General features: G+C 38.3%; 1 protein-coding gene across 1 annotated transcript in view; it reads left to right on the top strand.

The window, feature by feature from the left end:
• The window catches only part of MAN1A2 (mannosidase alpha class 1A member 2), a 138,714-nt gene that overhangs the window by 25,807 nt on the left and 93,449 nt on the right, over nt 1-19,458 (top strand). Inside the window, exon 3 of the mRNA XM_017731655.1 lies at nt 7,242-7,497. Coding sequence (XP_017587144.1) covers nt 7,242-7,497 — 256 coding nt within the window. The remainder of the gene's footprint in view (nt 1-7,241; nt 7,498-19,458) is intronic.

The raw sequence follows: 19,458 nt of genomic DNA, 5'->3' as shown, positions 1-19,458 counted from the left end.
CGGGGGCCCAGCCCGAGCAGGGCTGGGGCTGGGCCCGCTGGCCCCCGCATGGGGCCTGCAGCCACCTGTCCCAACACTGGAAACAAGACAGAGCTGGGGGGGGGGTTTTCTATTCTTGAGTGTGGATCACAGAGGTGGTCACAGCTTTAAGTGGCTTAAAGAATTGTCCATATTCAACCTGGCCAGCTGATAGGTTCTGTCAGGTCACAGAGGAAGCTGTAAGCGCCCCTTTGCAAGAACATCACTTCTGGGACTATGCTTGCTAACCCATGACAAGGAGTGACAAGCAGAAGTGGCCTCTAATGACCAGCATGGAAATCTGTGAATTTAACATGCTGGACTTCTGGAAGTAGACATGTTCTTTGGGTGTTTCTAAAAGAATACATATAATAAATTACAGTTGCAGAGGGAAAACAGAAAGGCAGTCTGAGGATGTCAGTAGTTAAGTGACTTGTCTTCCTAGTGGAATTGCTGGATGAAAGGAGCACAATCAAGTTCTGAGGGCTTCTTACAGTATGGGTAAAGAAAGACTGAATTTAAAATACATGGGAACTAAGCAGATAAATTTAAGTGTAGTCAAGTTCTAGAAAATGGGAAGAATGCCCAGACACTGGCAATCTGGACAATGGAGAAGTTTCCACTGCTAAACAAAAGATATGGAAGGAAAACTAAAAGTTAAATTACAGTTTATTTGACTTGAAGGTGACACCCAGCTATCGACAAAGAAATGTCAAGGGCTGAGGTTTCGATTTAGACAAGAGACCAGATCTTAAACAGGATCTGTGAGCTTGCATCATGGAGATGAGAAGTCCTGAGGGCAGTGATGAAGGTGGCTGAAAGCCCAGATGCTGGGTCTGAGATTTGGCTGCAAAGGAGATCAATTAGAGGCATCATTTCTTGCACAGGAGTAGAAGTAAATTTTATTTGGAGAATGTTTATGCGGACTTTGTGGGAGTATTTAGGATTGAAGGAAAGTGCCTGTGTCAGTGAATTCTCTCTTCTCCCTAGCATTGTACAAATAAGTTGGATGATTACAGTGAGGAGGACTGGCATTCAGAGTGGTGGCCCTGCCCTTGTTGCAGACCAAGGAAGCAAGCTGGTGAAGCCTAAGTTGGTTCAAATAACAGTAAAGGAAGGGAGAAAGTAGGAAAATGAAGGAAGTCAAGAGGAAGTGTCAGAGCAAGAGGAAAAAGAAAACTAAAACTAGATGGAGAGGGATAGGAGTTGAATAAGGATTCTGTCTCACATTCCTTCTGTTTGAGGAGCAATGCTCATGTTGTATACTAATCTAACCACTTGCTAGAAATGAATTCTACTGTCATCTTTGCCTAAAAGAAGCCATTTAAGGAATCTGGTTTTTGGGGTAATTTTCTGGGCAGTGAATCACAGAATCATAGAGTATCTTGAGTTGGAAAGGACCGACAGGGATCATCGAGCCCACTCCTGGTACTGAGAGGACAACCCCAAGAGTCACACCAGGGGTCTGAGAGTGTTGTCCTAATGCTTCTTGAGCTCTGTAGGACAACCCCAAGAGTCACACCAGGGGTCTGAGTGTTGTCCTAATGCTTCTTGAGCTCTGCCACGCTGGGTGCTGTGACCAGTGCCCAACCACCCTCTGGGTGAAGAACCTTTTCCTGAGATCCACCCTAAACCTCCTGTGACACAGCTCAGACCATTCCCTTGGGTCCTGTCAGTGGTCACCACAGAGAAGAGATCAGTGCCTGCCTCTCCTCTTCCCCTCATGAGGAAGCTGCAGACTGCAGTGAGGTCTCCCCTTGGTCTTCTCCAGGCTGAACAGACCAAATGACCTCAGCCACTCCTCACACGGCTTCCTCTCCAGACTGTTCCCCACTGGAGGATGGCCCTCCTTTGGACACTCTCTAACAGCTCAATGTCTTTCTCATATTGTGGCACCCAAAGCTGCCCCCAGGACTCGAGGTGAGGCCGCCCCAGTGCAGAGCAGAGCAGGACAATCCCCTCCCTTGCCCAGCTGGCGATGCTGTGCCTGATGCCCTCCCGGGGTAATGTTGGCCCTCCTGGCTGCCAGGACACTGCTGAATCAGATTCAACTTTCTGTTGACCGGGATTCCCAGATTCCTTTCCACAGGTTTTCTGCATGTGGAAGAGTTGTTTAACAATAATTTTCAAAGTGAATTAGATATGTTCTGATGTCATAATGAACTGTTATTAACCCCCTTGGGGAAGAAGGATTGAAATGGGAAATATTCTGCATTTCAGCATTATTCCCAGGCCACCACATACACGCACAAGTAACTGTATAGTGTAAGTAACTGTATAGTGTATGTATATAGCACATGTAGGTATTGCTGTTTTAACTGAAACAGTGAGCAGGTAGGATGCTTGCCGATAACTAAAATCATAATGTTCTTAAAAAACCTTAGAACATTGACAAAGGACAGTTTGACTTTGTCATTTTTTTTAAATAACAAAAATATTTTACTACTAAGTTATCATCTATCTACTCTGCCTGTGCTAGAGTTTTAGGCCGAGTCCATTTGCAAGGGTATTTTAAACAAAGGTGAAGATATATTTAGAAACAGTGCTTTGGACAAACACTGTCAGATAGATGATTTGGGGACAAGACATTCCCTTGAAAACATGCATAAGATTCTTCTTAAAAGTCTGTTTGGAAAATCTTTATAACCAATACTTTGATACAGTGTTTTTGATACACTTGAGTTAGCTTCAAGTTACCCTGTAGGATTCACTTGATTTTCACTTATTTTCCACTGAATATTCCTTTCTAACCAGTGATCTCTGATTAAGTTCATTATGTGAAGAAAAAAAAAATCAGTGAAATAAATACGACCTTAACTTGTCTCAAAAGGGAAAACTCTTGCTAAGTAACAGCCAGCCTCCCTGTTAATGGTGGAGCTTCCATCTTCAGCTGTCTTAGGCACACACAGATCTGGTACTCCTACTCCTTCATGAGTGTATTTCTGCTGCCTCACAGCAGCCCAGCAAATTGGGAGAGAAGTTGTAACTTTTGCAGGATGATCATCCATACATTAGAAAAAATAAGCCTCTTTTTCTGTACATGCTTGATAGTAGAGAGTAATGCAGCCATCCATACAGGAAGGGTGATCAAGCAAGAACAAAACCCAGCACAACTGCTCCTTTCTTCCAGTTCTTCCTTCTTCAGACTCCAGTCATGTGAGGGGCAATATATGTATCTCCATGACTCTTGTATGCCGTGAATGTATATTCTCCATATACTGAGAGAACATAATGGGATTGTGATATGTGGGGATATTATAAAATTGTGTATGCCAAAAGACTGGAGTAAAGTCTTGCAGTTAATGTGTGAAATTCTTTTTAGGCACTGACTCTCAAACTTTTTTTTTAATTAGTGCCTGTTTTTCTGTTTCACTGTCTCTGAAAGTAGCCTCTGGTTGAAGATCAAGCTTGACCAAAGGGTAAAAGTTCAGAATTTCCACACAGGAGGTTGTTTCTGTATGATAGGCTTACACAAATATTTATGTTCTCTAACAGTTGTCTATCCATCTGCTGAAAATCCAAATGATAATAAACTGTGTGTCGTTTTGGTATAGTGAGCCAGTGGCCTGCTTTTTAGTGGCAAGAACAATTGCTAGTGGCCTGCTTGCTTTTCTTGATTCTATTCTCATTTTTATTTCTGTTTTTTTTTAAATCTTGAATCTCAGAAAGAAATTTGAAAGCATTTTTAGAGGGTTTTTTATGCAGTTCTTTCTAAAGAGCCTGTTGTGTCACAGCAGATAGGAAAGACTTTTGTTAAAAGTCACTGTCTTGACAAGTGAGGCTTGGTAGCTGTTCAGAAAACTCGCTACTGTGTGCATAATTAAAGCACATTAAATTCCGGTTGGTGATTCGGGTGTCAAGCGTTATAATTTGTGGTCTTCTCTGAATGATATTTAGGCAGCTCGTGGACACTTTGAGAACTTACAGTGTTCCTGCATAGACAGCTGCAGTAGTTCATTGCAGTGATTGTTTAAAAAACTTGCACCTGTTTCCAGTTTCAGATTCTAATTATTAGATCTATTTATGGTTCTTCTTGGCAAAAACAGTCTAATCACAGGTTATTTTAATAACATTGCTTGTTTTGAAGTAGCTACTGCTGTAGTTTCATGGTACTTGAGCCTCTCTCAATACTTTTGCATAAGCTTTTGGGATGACTAGAAGAAAGTAACTTTCTGTTAGATAAGGTTTTTAAGATTTACTCAAAATACTTTAAATTTTAAGAGTTTGCTCATGTTGCTTGGAAGCGGGGGTGAGATACGGAAATGGTTTGACAAGTTTTGGTATATGTGCTTTTATTGGAATTTTCTCCAGTCTTTTTTAGATTGATCCTTCTGAGGTCTCTTCTTTAATTGTGAGTATTTTAATATAGTGCTCTCTGCATGTGTAAAAGTGTTGCTTACTCTTTCTTCTGCTGGCCAGGTAGCTTGTTGGTGACTTGAGGGGGTGTCAGCTGCTCACACCTAATCAGTCTTCTCATTCTCTTAACTTTATTCTGTATTTTCACTTAATTCTTGTTGCTTAAGAACTCAGAAGAAACGCGGTGTTGGTATTTAGGGGTGCGATTTTTCTTCCATTAGGGTCATATACTTGAATATATTTGGTAAAATGTCTTTAGCTGGCTTGTAGAATATGACATACCGTGTAACTCATGCTGTCCATCACTGGTAATTGCACAGAGAGTGTGTCTGCAGAATAAGCTCTTGTACTATCTCTTGTAAACGCCCTCAAATACCTGTTGACCTTTCTCTTCATCTTACTGTTTTCTTATGTTTATCTCAAAATGTCACTTCCCGGAAGAAAGGCTTTGAGCTGAGCATACAGTTAGCATTGGGATTTTTCATCTCTATTGAGTCTGTGTATTTTCTTCTGAGTGACTGAAGGAAAGCTGACTGTGCCATTCAAACTTCCTAATGACTCTAATTGGATTATAGTGCTCTAGAAATCGACAGCTTTTGTATGTTTATACAGTGGTTCCTGCAGTGTAGACAGATGTGAGCTCAAAACTTGTTTTCCAATTTATGGCTGTTTCATGCGGTTTGAATCTAGAAACAGATGAAGTTTGTGGAGTGATGGAACTTTTATTATGGTTGTTTCATGCAGCACCTGGAACGGAAAACTTTTTTTTAAAGGTGAAAGATTAAAGCAAAATCTTCCTGGCACTTCGTCTTGATGGTGTAAAGTTGTGAAGGTGCACAAAGCACATCACCAGTGACTCATTTCAGTGAGTCAGACTCACTGTAACTACTCAAACTTCATTAATTTTTTTCACACCGAGGGATTGTATTTTGGGTCCTGTAAGTTAACCATGGGTTTTACCAAAAACATTTATATTTAGCAACAAAACAATTAGGTTAATGTAAATACACTGTGACCACTTCAAGGATGGTTGATCCTTTGCAAAAAGAATTTCAGTATCTATTAACAGAGTGTTAGTCAATTTAGTCAGAAAGTAAAGCCTGTCACTTGCTTCCAGATAATGAGTTTTGAATATGAGAAATGTACCTGCAAAATACATTATTCCCACACTGAAGTATTTTGATTCTTAACTGTTCAGTAACATTTCAGGTTTCTCATTCTCTGTCAAGCACCTCTTTGGCTCCTGAACAGTGTGCTGTCTCATGGGGAGAACATGACTCTGGGAATGATGTCTTGTTCCGGCGACCTCATTCACATTCTCTCTAGTTGCATCTTACACAGAGCACTCTGCTAGCCTTGGAAAAGCTTTCCAAAGCTTCAAATCTTCCAGGTGGTAGAAATTTTTGTCTGCTTTTGATATTGATATTTGAGCATGATATTGCTGCCAAGACAGAGTGTGAGTAGCTTTTGCAGGAATACAAGGAAGTTATTTTCTCATATAAGTGGGTCATAGTAGGAGTAAAAGTTATCTTAAATGGTATTAGTTGTTTTGTCTTTTTAGAATAGTGTTTTGGCACTTTGAAAGTTTTTTCTTTGCTCCTCAGTTAAGGGAGAGAGGCACTGATACCGTTGGACAGTATTAATGAGCTTGGATTTGACAGTCAATTTGAGGATCTCAGTCCTTTGTTTTTTTATTGTTTGGAAGAAATATGGATGTGGTGTGAATCATGTTGAGAAAAGTGGCTGAAGATCTTCAGTTTGAAAGCATTTCCATCAGTGCATCTATTAAAATGTTGCTTTGTATTTCTAGTACTGATATATTGAAGGTAATAATGCTGCTATAATTTATTTTAAATGCAAACCTAATAGCACTTCAGAAAAATGTAAGGGCTAATAAAGTACTCTTCGTGTAACAATGCATTTTTTTTACCTAGTGCTTGTTTTAAATCCCTACAACTTTTTTTGGCTTACATTAGTCATTGAGCAGCTCTGTATTTTAAAGAAGCTTAAAAAGGTGGTGCTATATTGAGAGTCTGATATGTGTCTTTCTGATGCCTTGAAATATTTTAGGACTGGAATGGGCCATTTTTGTCTGTTCTTAGAATAACCTCTTGTTTACATGAAGCTTTAGAACAGTACTTTTTGTTTTGTGTGCAAATCTTAAAACCTTAACTGATCATTAAAGATCACACTCTAAGATACTGCTTAAAACCAATATGATGTTGGTCTTGTTGACAGTGAATTTCAAAATCATGTTTTAATAAAAACTCCTATGCTCCTAAATGGCTTCATAATTAATTCTGTTTTTAGGACTGATGCTTTAAGGACTGTACTGATTGGAACAATGAGTTGTGAATTGAAGGGAAAAGATGTTGTGGTGGGGGTTGTTAATAAACGAAGTGGCTGTGGGTTTTTTTTTTTTTTTTTGGTAGTGGTTACTTCAGATCTTGTCAAGTTGTTTATAATTTATTGTGCAGAAAGTGAGGAAGAGCCCTTCTGATTTCTTCAAAAAAATTACTGAATTATTGCTAGACGTGCCTTTGCACATATCTTGTAGTTGAAGTACAGGATGCAGGGCTTTTCCTCTCTAAATTCTTGAGTGGACAAGTAAATGTGCCAAGACAATCTAAAAAATTCCTATTATGAATTTTTCCACAATAGTGTTGTGGATGTGTGTGCTGTTCTTTTGGGGTTCATGGCAAAAATAGTGTAGGATTGTGCACTAAGATAAAATCAATAAACTTGTCTGAATCATTAGAATTACTTAGAGAAAACCAACTTAGGATGTGGCTTCTGTTGAAGCTGCAGTTTGTTTGTAAGCAACGTGTTTTTAGTAATGAGATGCTGACTAGCATTTGTGTCTCTAGAGAGGAAGAGGAACGTCTGAGAAATAAGATCCGAGCAGATCATGAAAAGGCTCTGGAAGAGGCTAAGGAGAAATTGAAGAAATCACGGGATGAGATTCAAGCTGAGATTCAGACAGAAAAGAACAAAGTAGTGCAAGAATTGAAAAAGAAAGACAGCAAGCCACTGCCTCCTGTTCCTTTACCAAACCTGATAGGGATAAACAGTGGAGAACCAGCAGACCTGGATATCCGAGAGAAGAGGAACAAAGTCAAAGAGGTAAAGATGACTGTGATATGGTCCTACCTGTTCCTGTGTCTGACAGCAGTTATTTATATGGCATTTAGTTGTTATGCTTTATATTAAAAAAGAAAAACAGATCTCCAAATCATTAGTAAAAAATAAACTAAAAGTGCACAGGTATTAATGAGCATCAGCATTATTGCATGGGGTTTTTTTTCTGGTATTGGAGTATTAATATTTCACTGGATAACAACTTAGAAATTATTTTATAAAAATTATTTTAAGGATTTCTTCAGCTTAGTGGTATGGATTCAAAGTGAGTTTGCCATTAACACATGGAACAGTAACAAGAGCTTCTTTAAAGTAGAGCATGACTTTGTCAGTTTCCTTTCAAAGAATGGGATATGTTACTGTGTCATAGGATATTTTTAGATGTTAAAAAATTGGATTGAAAAGATAAGGAAAAAGAAGACCTGCTGCTATTATTTGAAAATGATTGAATTATCACATGCTTTTCAAAATACATTTTAAATGGGTCTAAAAAATTAGTAAATTTAAGTAGATTGAATGTTTTACAGGTAAATGAAGCACACTAAGATGATTTTGATTCTGTGGCAACTTACGCTATGGGAATTGCTGTTTGTGGTCTTACCCTCTCCACTCCTGGTTGGCTGTGAGATTCATTGCCCTTTTTTGTCCTGGCCATGCTAATTTCCTATGACTGCTGCCAGACATTCTCTGAGTCTGTACTTCTAACTAGTATGGCAGAAACCTTGTACAGCCTTACTGTTCTTCTTCTTTCCTGCAGTCTGATTTGTTTAATCCCAAAAAATTGGTTTAGCAAAGCAGGGGAAAGGTTCAGGCCAGACATAAACAAGCACAGACTGTTACTAAAGAACATCCAGGACACAGCACTTAGTGTTTACATCAGCTAAATCTACTTTTAAATTGTGATCTGAGTTTAGTTACTTCATAAACCCAAAGAGAAATTAGTCATACACCTGTCCTTGTTATAGGAAGGAGTTGTAGCTGAAGTGTGTGCCATTCTGTGGGTATCACCCAAACTGGAATTTTATTTTGAATATTAATGGTGGCTAGATGGAGTCCACTCTTATCAAGTAATGAACAACTGTATTATACGTGCATGATATGGTGTGGAGCTGTATCACTATTTGTAGTAGTTACTCCATATAGAGCCCTGTCACAACCTGAATATCTGAAGTGGCAAATCATTCCCTGGAAGATGTGCCTGTTAGTGATTACTTCAGAAGGACTTTTGCTTGGGAAGTTGTGTCTGGAATATTGGACCTTCTTGACCCTGCTTGGTTAGGGCTGCTTCCCAAAGGACAGCATTGAATCGTGGATTTGAAAAGGCTCTACTGCTTCATTTGTAAACATTCTGAATGAGAATATACAGAGCATTTTACTTTTCTAAAAGTCTCTGTAAGGTGAAGATGAACAGTGAATGGCATGGTTGTCAACACTTCTTAATTTTTACTACCTATTACTGTAGTTAAATACCTTTGAGATGGATTTAATGTGTAGAATAAAATTGAGTTTACCAAGTAGTGCGAAATTACTGAGCACAGCTAACAGTGAAGAACTAGCTGAAAGAAATAATCAACCAAAGTGTGGAATTTGGAGGGAGGGTTGAAAATTAGTATTTGCATTTCTGAGGTTGTTTGGTCAGAATGCAGACCAAGAGGAGATGATAAGCTCTAGGTTAGTATAGAATAGCAATTTTCTTGGTGTCATGAAAAAGTAGTAAAATTTGGACCATTCTTGCTGATGTAAACCTGAAGGTGTTAGCAAATTGTATGGAATTCAGGGTAGTTTGTGAGTAAGAATCACCAGGTGGTGATCCTTAGCTGCAGTTGCCACACACCTTGTGCTGTGAAAGTCTTACTCCTTTTTTTGGTGATCAGCCTACGTGTGAGTCACACTGACAAGCTGTTTTTCTATTGCATAACTTGTTGATGACTACTTTTATGGTTTCTGAAGTGTAACTTTTCATTACCAGACCAAAGGTTTTTGTGAGACTATGTCTTAAGTGGGTAAGTCCTTCAGCTAGGATAATAATGCCTTTGTCTTGAGCAGTTTTCAGTTGTGTGACCACTGTGCTTGAGCGGCCCAGGATCAAAGGAGCATGACTAAAAATTCTTTGTTATGTGAATTGCCTTCATTGACTCAGTCACTTTAGTACTGTAGCTACCAGGTGATCTCCAGAATTTTTAGTTTTTGTTTCAAGCAGGGCAGCAGATTGTCACTTCTACAGCTGGATGTGTGAAGGCATAGAACACCGGGGTGGGAGGTCTGCCCGGGAGGGAGAATGGACAAATGGTAATGCTGAGGAACAATTGTTGGAACAATGTGGCTGAGATAAAATGTGTATTAACAGTGTCAAATGAATAATATTTTGCCTGAAACCTGTTTTTGACAGCATCAGATATTTCAGAGAAGTCTGCAGCGATTTCAGAGATGTGAAGTGCATTCTGAAATATGTTCATCACTGAGGTCCTCCCTCACTGTTTTATGTAACTGGTATAGACTAATACAAATAGTCTTTGTAGAAAAAAAGAACAAGTTCCAGGAGACAATATCGCTAATGTAGGTCCACAACTAATATATATATATATGTGTGTATATATATATATATATATATATATATAGCTATCTATATCTATCTATATGTAAAATATAATTTTTGACATGCAAGATACTATGATTGCCTGGACTGAGACCCGAAAAATAGCCCAGGGAAGCTCCTGCCTCTTTGGAGGCTGCATATCTGGCCACAGAATTCCAGGTGATTTGACCTGCTTTGGTTTACTGTGAATTGTCCTGATACATATTTGAGGAACTTGACTCTCCGAGAACAGCTTTAGACTGTTCAATTTCGCAAAATGAACGATGTTATACAGCCTATTTCACCTCCTATCAAATGGTGAAAAACTGGATAGGATTGGGTGGAATGATGGGGACTATTTGTAACACACACAAGTCTTTACATTTGGGAGAAAGGCTGGAAAATTTTCAAATGAGGATCCAGTTTCTTTTTTTTTTACAGAAAATATATTACTAGTTTTTCTTTCCAAATAGCAATTTGATGAAGTCTGTTTTTTTAACATCTCTGTATAAGAAGTGGTTTGGCAGTACTTTAATATTTTAAAAAAGCATAATTTGATTTTAGAAAAAAGTGCATATAAAACTAAAAAAAAATTGTGTAATGCTCTTAAGAGAGCTTTGTAAAAAATTTGAAAGCTTTATATAATAGGAATGTTTGCTGAGCACAGAGAGGGAGGCTTCTTAAGGTCGTGGAATACAACTGGGAGCAGAATCTGCATCTTACTGGTTTTGTTTTTGTGTGTCTTTTGCTTCTGATAATTATATTTAGTGTTACATTGTGTTCTCATGTTTAATTTACAAAATTGTATAATCTGTCTATATTCTAAGAAGCTATTAATTCAGTTATTTCAATAAGGAGCATTTATGAGTTGGCTGATTATTTTAGATGCACAGTGACAACTCTGAAAAGTAAAGGTTTTCCACTTGCTTACCATACATGCTTTATAGCACTTCTCTGGCATATTAGCTTGCTGTTCAGGCTTTTGAAAGATGCTGTGGTGTTTAATTAACTGGTATTTTAAGAGCAAACACATCTGAAAATTCTTCTTGCTGCTATGCTTTAGCTTTGTATTCATATTTTGGCTTTTTGTACTATATAAAAGAAAAATATTGAAAATAGAAAGTTTTTGGGTTTTTTTTAAGATCTTAAGTGCAACCTGTATAATTTTATAGAAAGGCTTTAAGATGTATCTTTTCATTGTGGTTAATGCAAAGAAATCAAGAACAAATTCTGTCTTTTGGAAGTTGTTGGCTTCCTTTCCAAGTTAAATTAGATATAAATTGCTTGAGCACTTGGAATTTTTGGCACTTAATTTCCATTATTGTATTCTTTAGATGGTGTTCAGAATATTTTTTCTTCCTTTCAGTTTAAATGTAATCGTTACATAGTGGTCTGTGGTCTATAGTGAGTTTTATTTCCCTGAGAAGGTAAATTTTACCCAGTCAAATAAGGAAAATTTTGTAATTCTTTTCACTCTATTCAGGGTTCAGGTTTTCTTTTAATATCAGCCTGTCACAGTATTATTTTACTGCCAGCATTCATTTAGGATACTTGTTAAAATAGCGTATTTCACCCAACAATGGTTCTAATCCTATGCCGGTGATCCTTCCTCTCTACTCAGCACTGGTGAGGCCACACCTGGAGTCCTTTTTGTTCAGTTTTGGGCTCACCAGTATGAAAGAGACACGAGCACGTTGGAGAGGGTCCAGGGAGGGACCACAAAGATGCTTAAGGGGCTGGAGCATCTCTCATCTGAGCAAAGGATGAGGCAGCTGGGCTGGACGAGAGAGGGAATCTTACAAAATACCTGAAGGGAGGATGCAAGGAAGACAGAGCCAGGCTCTTTTCAGTGTTTCCCAGTGGCAGGCACAAAGGCAGCAGACACAAACTGAGACACAAGAAGCTCCATCTGAACATCATAAAACATTGTTTACTGTGAGGGTGACCAAGCACTGGAGCTCACTGCCCACAGAGATTGTGGATTCTACCTCCTTGGAAATACTCATAAAATGACTGGTAATGGACCTGGAGAGCTTGTTCCAAATTACCCTGCTTGAGTGGGACCAGATAACCTCCAGAGGTCCCTTCCAACCTCAACCATTTTGTGGTAGGATGATGTTTGTTGACTAAGCCTGTCAGCTGGAAGACAGCTTCTCTAGAATGTTACGAGTGCACATGGTAAACTTAACAGCGAAGTAATAATGCTGTGGGTTTCAGATAGACTGGGAAATCTGAGTTCTCTGGAGCTTTTGTTCTATTACTTGTTCTGTATTTGTTGTGATATGCAGTTGTGTAATTACACAGTGCTAATTGTAAATACACACTTTAAAAATAGAGCTCAAAGGAGGTGTGGTGTCCACACAGGTAAGGGTAGAGTTATGAAGTGACTGAAGCTGCTGGCTGTACCATACTTGCTTGTGCAGTTTAAAAGCTCTTATGTTTAATGGGATGGGATAGCAAGGTGTGGTATCTTTCTGATAAGCTGTTCTCAACACAGCAAAATTCTGGTTCTGTTCCTGTGTGTCACAGCTTTCTGGTAAAAAAAAAAAAAAAAAGGGTGGAGGAAGACATTTAAGCAAAAGTTGTTGTGAAATGGACATCCAGGAAGTATAGGTCCCAGAGTTAAAGGTCATGGAGTCATAGAATAGTTTGGGTTGGAAGGGACCTTTAAAGGTCATCTAGTTCAACTTGAAGTTCATTTGTGACGTATGACACCTGCAGAAAGAATTACTGTTAAGTTTGGATGCTTTACACAAGTGAGGAACAAGTCTGTCTGGGAAGCTGGGGTTGTTCTGACTTGAGTTCTTTTGCCAGTGAACTTCCTTCAGCAGAACTTTCCATTTATCCTCTTTTAAAATTAGACTTGTAATATATTGCCTCTTTGAAGGGAAGGTAGGAAGTTAATTTATTGAATATTAGTGGAGGCAATGCCAGAAATACTTACAGATATGTGCCAAGAAGAAAAGTGATTAAAATGTATTTTCATCGTCATCTCTGGATGATACTCAAGAGGCTGTTAACACTGTTGAAAAGTAACAGACTGTGAGATAAGCAGCAAAACTAATGGTTTCCTATGGATTTTTAACCTACATCCCCTTATACCACCCTCTGCTCATCATGCACTTGTTGCTGTGAATATCCTCTTACCTTTCCTGCTTGACTGCATGAATTTCAGTGTGTTCCGTGCCTTCTTTAGAGCTACTGGTGTGCTAAATGCTGCCTCCTGAATGAAAAAAGGGCTGAATTATAACTGCCTTTGTCTCAGTCAGGATACTAATTTCTGTCTGTCTGCCTTATTTGGCCACAGATACTTTTTCTTTTCCTCAACACAAGAAGTAGAGTATCCGGTTCCTCCAGCTCTTTAAAATCAAGTGTGAAATTAGAGAATGGATTAAAAGGCTACTGCAAATGTATGTGTCAAATGATGGGTGTACAGACAGCAAGGTTGCATAAGCCTCATTCTTTTAAGAAATTGGGCTAAAAATAGTAAGTAAGTGTCCTTTTACCTGAGTTCTGTTTTGTGTGCTTATTGAGAAAAGAGCTGTGTAGAAGAAAGAATTACTTAATTGTCCAGAGATCTTTCCATGCTGCCTAACTCCTCTTTTCATAGTTACTATTCATACAACTTTCAATGCTAATCTCATTTATTTTTCTAATTGCAGTGTTTCTGATCTAGCCAAATAGGCTGCCTTCGGTGACTGGGAGACCTTTTTTCAATATCTGAAACCTATTTAGAACAATCCCATTATTGCTGGCACTTTACAGTCTTCGTTTTCTTGGTCAAACTTGCTTGGACTTCTAGTTGGTTGTGAGATCAGTTTTTAGTAATCCATGTTTATCAAAGGTTTTGCATTGTATTTTGTAGCTCACTGCTCCTGACTTACATTCCTTCAGTTACATCCTGAAACTGAAGGATGTGTTATGACCCAGCTTTTTCAGTATTTAAGATAACACTCCCTGCAGCGTGAATGTTTGTATAAAATCTATACACATTTTATATGTAAGTGTGTGCATATAAAAATCTCTTTGTATCTCTACATGTGTATACGCGCAGGTTGTTTATTAGCTGGTTTTGTTTGCACACTGTTTGGATTCTCTGTGTTCTGGGTTCTCTGATGGAGTTTGACAAGTTGAGAACAGGTAAATTGGCTTTCAGTTAGTTTTGCTACGCTCTTCTAAAAATGATCTTAATTTTACTGAATTAGTGAAATCTGTAAATTATGGATAAAATCTTTTTGATCGAGCCTGTTGGTAAACTAATTTTCCATTTATATATTAAAATGGATATTGTGCAATTAGCCCTTTGGCCAATGCAGGCATGTTAGGAGTGGCCCTGAAAAAGTTGTGTCCCAGCTTGTTGGAATGGTTGTATAAAGAACTCATTTTCCAATTGTAAATCAATCATTTATGTTTGTGAGAAGCTTTGCAGCTTGGTGCATTTATTTTGCTGGAATTGCAGAATGGAAATAAAGCTCCTAGTGTGGTGCTTCATGTGCAATATTTCAGCTGCACATCCTGGATATGCGGATTTGATTTGTAACTTAAAATGTGCTACTCATGAAGAATGCAAGTTTTTGTTTGAGGGTATTTTAAAAATGAATCAATTTAGTCAAGTTGTAGAAATTATAGAATTCTCCAGTGCTCATGCAGTGTTGGAAGCCTGTTAAAAATTCAGGAAGGTGTTCATTATTAAAGATGTCTTTTTTCTAGACCATTGTGAGAAGAACCTGTCTTTCAACAATGAATTAGCACATTTGCAGTATTTAAAACTCATAAATGCAAATTAAAATCAAAGAAATAAGGATGTATTTCACTTTCCTGATATTATCAGCCAAACAAAAATGAGCAAAACTCCAGGTAAATTTCTTGTCTACAAAACTGGGCAAATCAAAAGGCTCCATAAAATTTAATTGACCTTACCGCTTTTTCTTTTTTTCTAAATTTTGTATTTTATATGCCATTTACTCCTGTAAAACAGAAATGCTGGTAGCAAAAAATCATGAATTATGGCTAGATTGAAGAGATCTCTATTTTAAATTATACCTGATCTATTATACAAGTGACAATAGGTGTGTTTCCAGCTATGGAGACTTTGACTGGAAAGCCAGAGCATCCTGTTATGTTCTTGTTAGTCATCTTTATATAATTTCTCCTGTAGTCCCCTCTGTGTTTGCTGGAGCAACTCCATAGAATATATGCCGGTGTGTTCTTAACATGCACTTTTCCTGATGGTGTTAGCTCTCAAGTATTGATATTAATGATGTCATTGATACACCATGTGAGCTACTGGTAGTTGAATGAGTAACCTCTCACGGTGCATTCCATTAAGACAGAGACCACCTGCATACAATACTGAACTACCTGAAACTCCCTACAGTTCACTCAGTCAGTTTGCTCTGAGATCTGGATTCCTGGTTTGCATCGCTGGTGTCTATTCTTATTTTCTGCTTTGTTACCAGAGGACTAGTGGCTATCAAGGCATCAGTTTTTGAAAGGGCTTCAAGGGGAAACCAAAGCACTGCAGAATCCTGTGCCTGCTGAATGAACTGCTCATTAACAGAAGCCACAACAGGGAATAGAATCACTGAGCATACAGATACGTAAGATGTCCTGCTCTATTTTTATTGATACCGTGGTGCACAAAGCTCTAGACAATCCCCCAAAGAGTCAAAAAACATGTGAACAAGAGATGGTTGGGTACATCATTTTTCAAAAAATATTTGGCAATGTTCACTGCTAGTAGGTGTTGAACTAAGCAGCCATGGCATGGAGGATAGTTTCTATGTTTGTCTGGAGAAATTGGTTAGAAGGCAAGAAATTGAGAATACAGATAAACAGTGCTGGAGGCCACAGAGGACATGTGCTGGGGATCCATGCTCTAAATTACACAAATGAATTATTTAGAGTTTGAAAATGAATGAGTAGTGGTATGACACCTTTACTGCCAACATGAAGAATTGCAGAAAAACCTTATGTGGCTGAGTGATTATCTCCATTTTTATTTCTCAGCTAAATGTAAAATGATGCATATTGGGGCTGGAGATGGAGAGATTCCAAATTCATGCTAAGTATGGAAAGCTGTGAGGTGACTTAGTACACTTGAGAATGAGAAATTGTCTTTTTTATAGTTCTTGGAAATGTCACTGTGTAGTGCTCAACAGCAGACAGTGAGCAGATATTCAGTATTTCAGAGAAGAGAACAGATAGCCTATGAAGTTCAGGTGCCTCTGCATCTTGCAAGCTTCATGTAGTTATTGCCTTTCAGTTTCAAAAAGGATAGGGTAAAACTGGCAGAGATGCAGGGATAAGCTGATGAAGATGCTTAGACTGATGCCTGAAAGGACAGGACTGGAAGAAAGGAACTGTAGGAACTTCTTTCTGCTGGCTGATGTGCAGTTGTGATTGTTTGCAAAGATCATCCGAGGGGCTCTACTTTTCTAAACAACACACCACCAGAGAGCACAATTCAGTCCTGTTAACACCATATTCTCTTGAAACCATGAGGATGCACAAGGTCAAAAATACCTGTTCTTCATCTTGGATTAAAAATATTTCGCTTTCTTGAACATTTTTGAGCAGTCAAAACTCTGCTGCAAGCTCTCCAAATTTAGCCTCTTTACATCAACTGTTTCAGTTCTCACCAATCTGAAGGATTTTCCTATGTAATTTCATCAGGCATCTAAGACTTCAAGTATTTAGTGCCAACAAAAAGAGTTTTCCACTTTGCATCCATTTGATTTGCATCCATTTGGTTTTGTTTTAGTAATGGATTTGTTACCAGACTTGACACTAAAAGAAAACCCAATATTCTGTGTGTGTTAGGAACATATTCCAAACAGACTCTTTTGGTGACAGTGTTCAAAAATGCATGACAGAGGCATGAACTGATGCCTGAAATAATTTCTCTTGAGACAGAGCTTCCAGAAAAACAAAAAAAGTATGAGTTTTCTAAGTTTCATCAAAAATCTGAGTATACAAGGAAAAGATAATTTCTAAAATTAACGTCCATAAAGTATTCTTTGCAGACAGTAGGAAAATGGTCGTTAGTTTTTAATCTGCCAGTTGAGCAGTAATTTTGTCTATCAAGTCCTTGGTTAATTTTAAAACAGAGTTTGAAGGTGGTTTATATAAATCTCTCAAAATTGTACCCTTAAGCAGAATACATTGCTTTGAAAGCAAAACCTGTTTGCTGTCTGTTATGCAAGTTCCTGATGGAATGGCAGGAACCAGTAAATACTGCAATTTGCCAGTAAATTGGTTCTTTTATTTTCTCAGGTCTCCTACTTTCCGTTTGCTAGTTGCCTGTCTTTTTTTTTAAGACTGGAAAGGGTTTTTTTAACCAGTCCTTGGTTTGAATTACTGTTTCTGACATGCTGCTGTAGTGGTAGAACTTCCTTACAAGTCTCTTTTCAATCACTGTGACCTCCTTTTATTGTTTGTCAAAAGACATCATTGCCACTCTGTCTTTATAAAGATCTGATTTCCCAGAGACTGTAGAGGATTAGATCCCATGAGCACGTTCTAAAGTCAGTAAAACCAACTGGATAATGGTGTACCTACAAAAACAGTTTCATTTGGCATGCCCTGCTTTTTGCCTTTCTGTCTGTCTTGCAGCAGAGTCCAAATCAGTCTTTTTGTAGAATTATCAAGTTGTGTGTGCAGCAGCATCTTGCTGGTTATTTGCATTGCATTCCATAATAATTTTCAAAATTAGTATGCAGCAGACTGATACCCTATGAATGATTTTGCTTTCAAAAGCAAAATCTGTCATTAATGGTGTCAGTAAAGAGTCCATTGCCAAAACTGCTCGTTCTCTGGGAGACAGATTGCAAGATTCTATATATGATATGCTATCGAGCTCCAAGCATTTCCTGTGACAAACTGCTATCAGGTATGGAAATTTCAGCTATGGAAATGTGTGTCTTGTGTTTTTCACCGTTATTGATCCATGTTATTTTCATTCTACTCAGCTTGAGGTGCCCCTCTGAGTTCTTTAGGGGTTGGGTACACTTTTTTGCAAATAGTTTTACATTCTTTCTACTATCCCTAGTGCTGATGTCCCAGTCAGTGTCTGAGACTTTCCTCTCCTCTTAAAGACAAAGTTTTGTTTTAAGAAAAGCCTATCTATTCCTGCAGCTATTCTTCAGCATTTCCAACTTTCAGTACTCAAACCTAGTGTACCTATAGAAATCAGTTTGTTTTCCAATCAGGAGTTCATGTTGCTTGTACTTCCTGAGCCAAAATGCCAACCGAAGGTAAAACTTGTAGCTGTCAGAGACATCTGTCTTCTCGTGTCTCTCCAAAGCTTTTGTGTGCACAGCTGCTCCTGATAATATAGATGTTCTGTCTATAGTATAACATGCTACCTGTTCTGGCAGTAACAGCAATCTCCATGTTGTTACAAGATCTCTTGGTATATCATCCTTACAAAACTTAATACCGTATACAAGAGCTGTGGGGCTTCTCACTTGCATGTAATGTGCAGTTCTCTGCTAACATGATATTGTGAAATCTCCTTGCTTTGTGGTGGAGGAAAGCAGTGAATTGTGTGCCAAGTAATGGTCAGCATTCATCTGGAAAAAATCAGTTGGCTACTTAGTGTAATAAAGTCAAAGGATTCTCGAGGACTTAAAACACCATATTCTTAGTGTTTGGGGGAGGCAGAGGGGCAGGACAGATGTTTGTGGTTACCAAAGTAGCTCAGTCTCCTCAAAATACGATTTCGTATCTCAGTCTCAGTTGATGCAGTCAGCTATGTCTTAGTCTCTCGTGTTCAAGAGACTTTCAGGTCTCAGTAGTGTATTCTTATGTTAATTCTGTGTTAGTTCTTGCATCTAGTGAAACGTACTCCTTTGCAGTTTCTATCTTAATAAAATTTTATCTTAGGATAAATTATATCTATAGAAACATCTTGTGTTGTATGTATTCTGTTTTAGCCCTTTGTAATTTGCATACTTTTTGGGGTTTCTTCAGAACGAAGTATTCTGTAATAAAATATGTACCTTCCCCCTGGAAGCACAGCAAGTTAGGATAGTTAAATATTCCACAAGTAACATTTTGCTGTGAGGAAACTAGTTGTTCTTCTCCTGGACTTAGCTAGTTTTGATCTGTTCTGGTATTTGCCTATACCATCAGATTTTTACAAAGCTAAAATGGCAATGGTTACTTGATTCTCCTTCATGAATATTTATTTGGGGCATCCAAAGATCTCAGAAGCCCTGTCTGCCTTGCGTGCAAGCCAGTTGGTTGGATCTGCCATGTCATGGTCATGTTGCTGTTTAGTCATCTATCTGTTTTCAAACAGAGGAAGTGGACTGGTCAGTCTTTAGTTTCATCCTCTAGTACTTTCTAAACCTTTAAGTCTGTCTTCC

Source organism: Corvus brachyrhynchos, unplaced genomic scaffold (genome assembly GCF_000691975.1).
Source record: "Corvus brachyrhynchos isolate BGI_N302 unplaced genomic scaffold, ASM69197v1 scaffold3, whole genome shotgun sequence".
Taxonomy (NCBI): domain Eukaryota; kingdom Metazoa; phylum Chordata; class Aves; order Passeriformes; family Corvidae; genus Corvus; species Corvus brachyrhynchos.
This window is presented reverse-complemented; position numbering and strand designations above follow the sequence as displayed.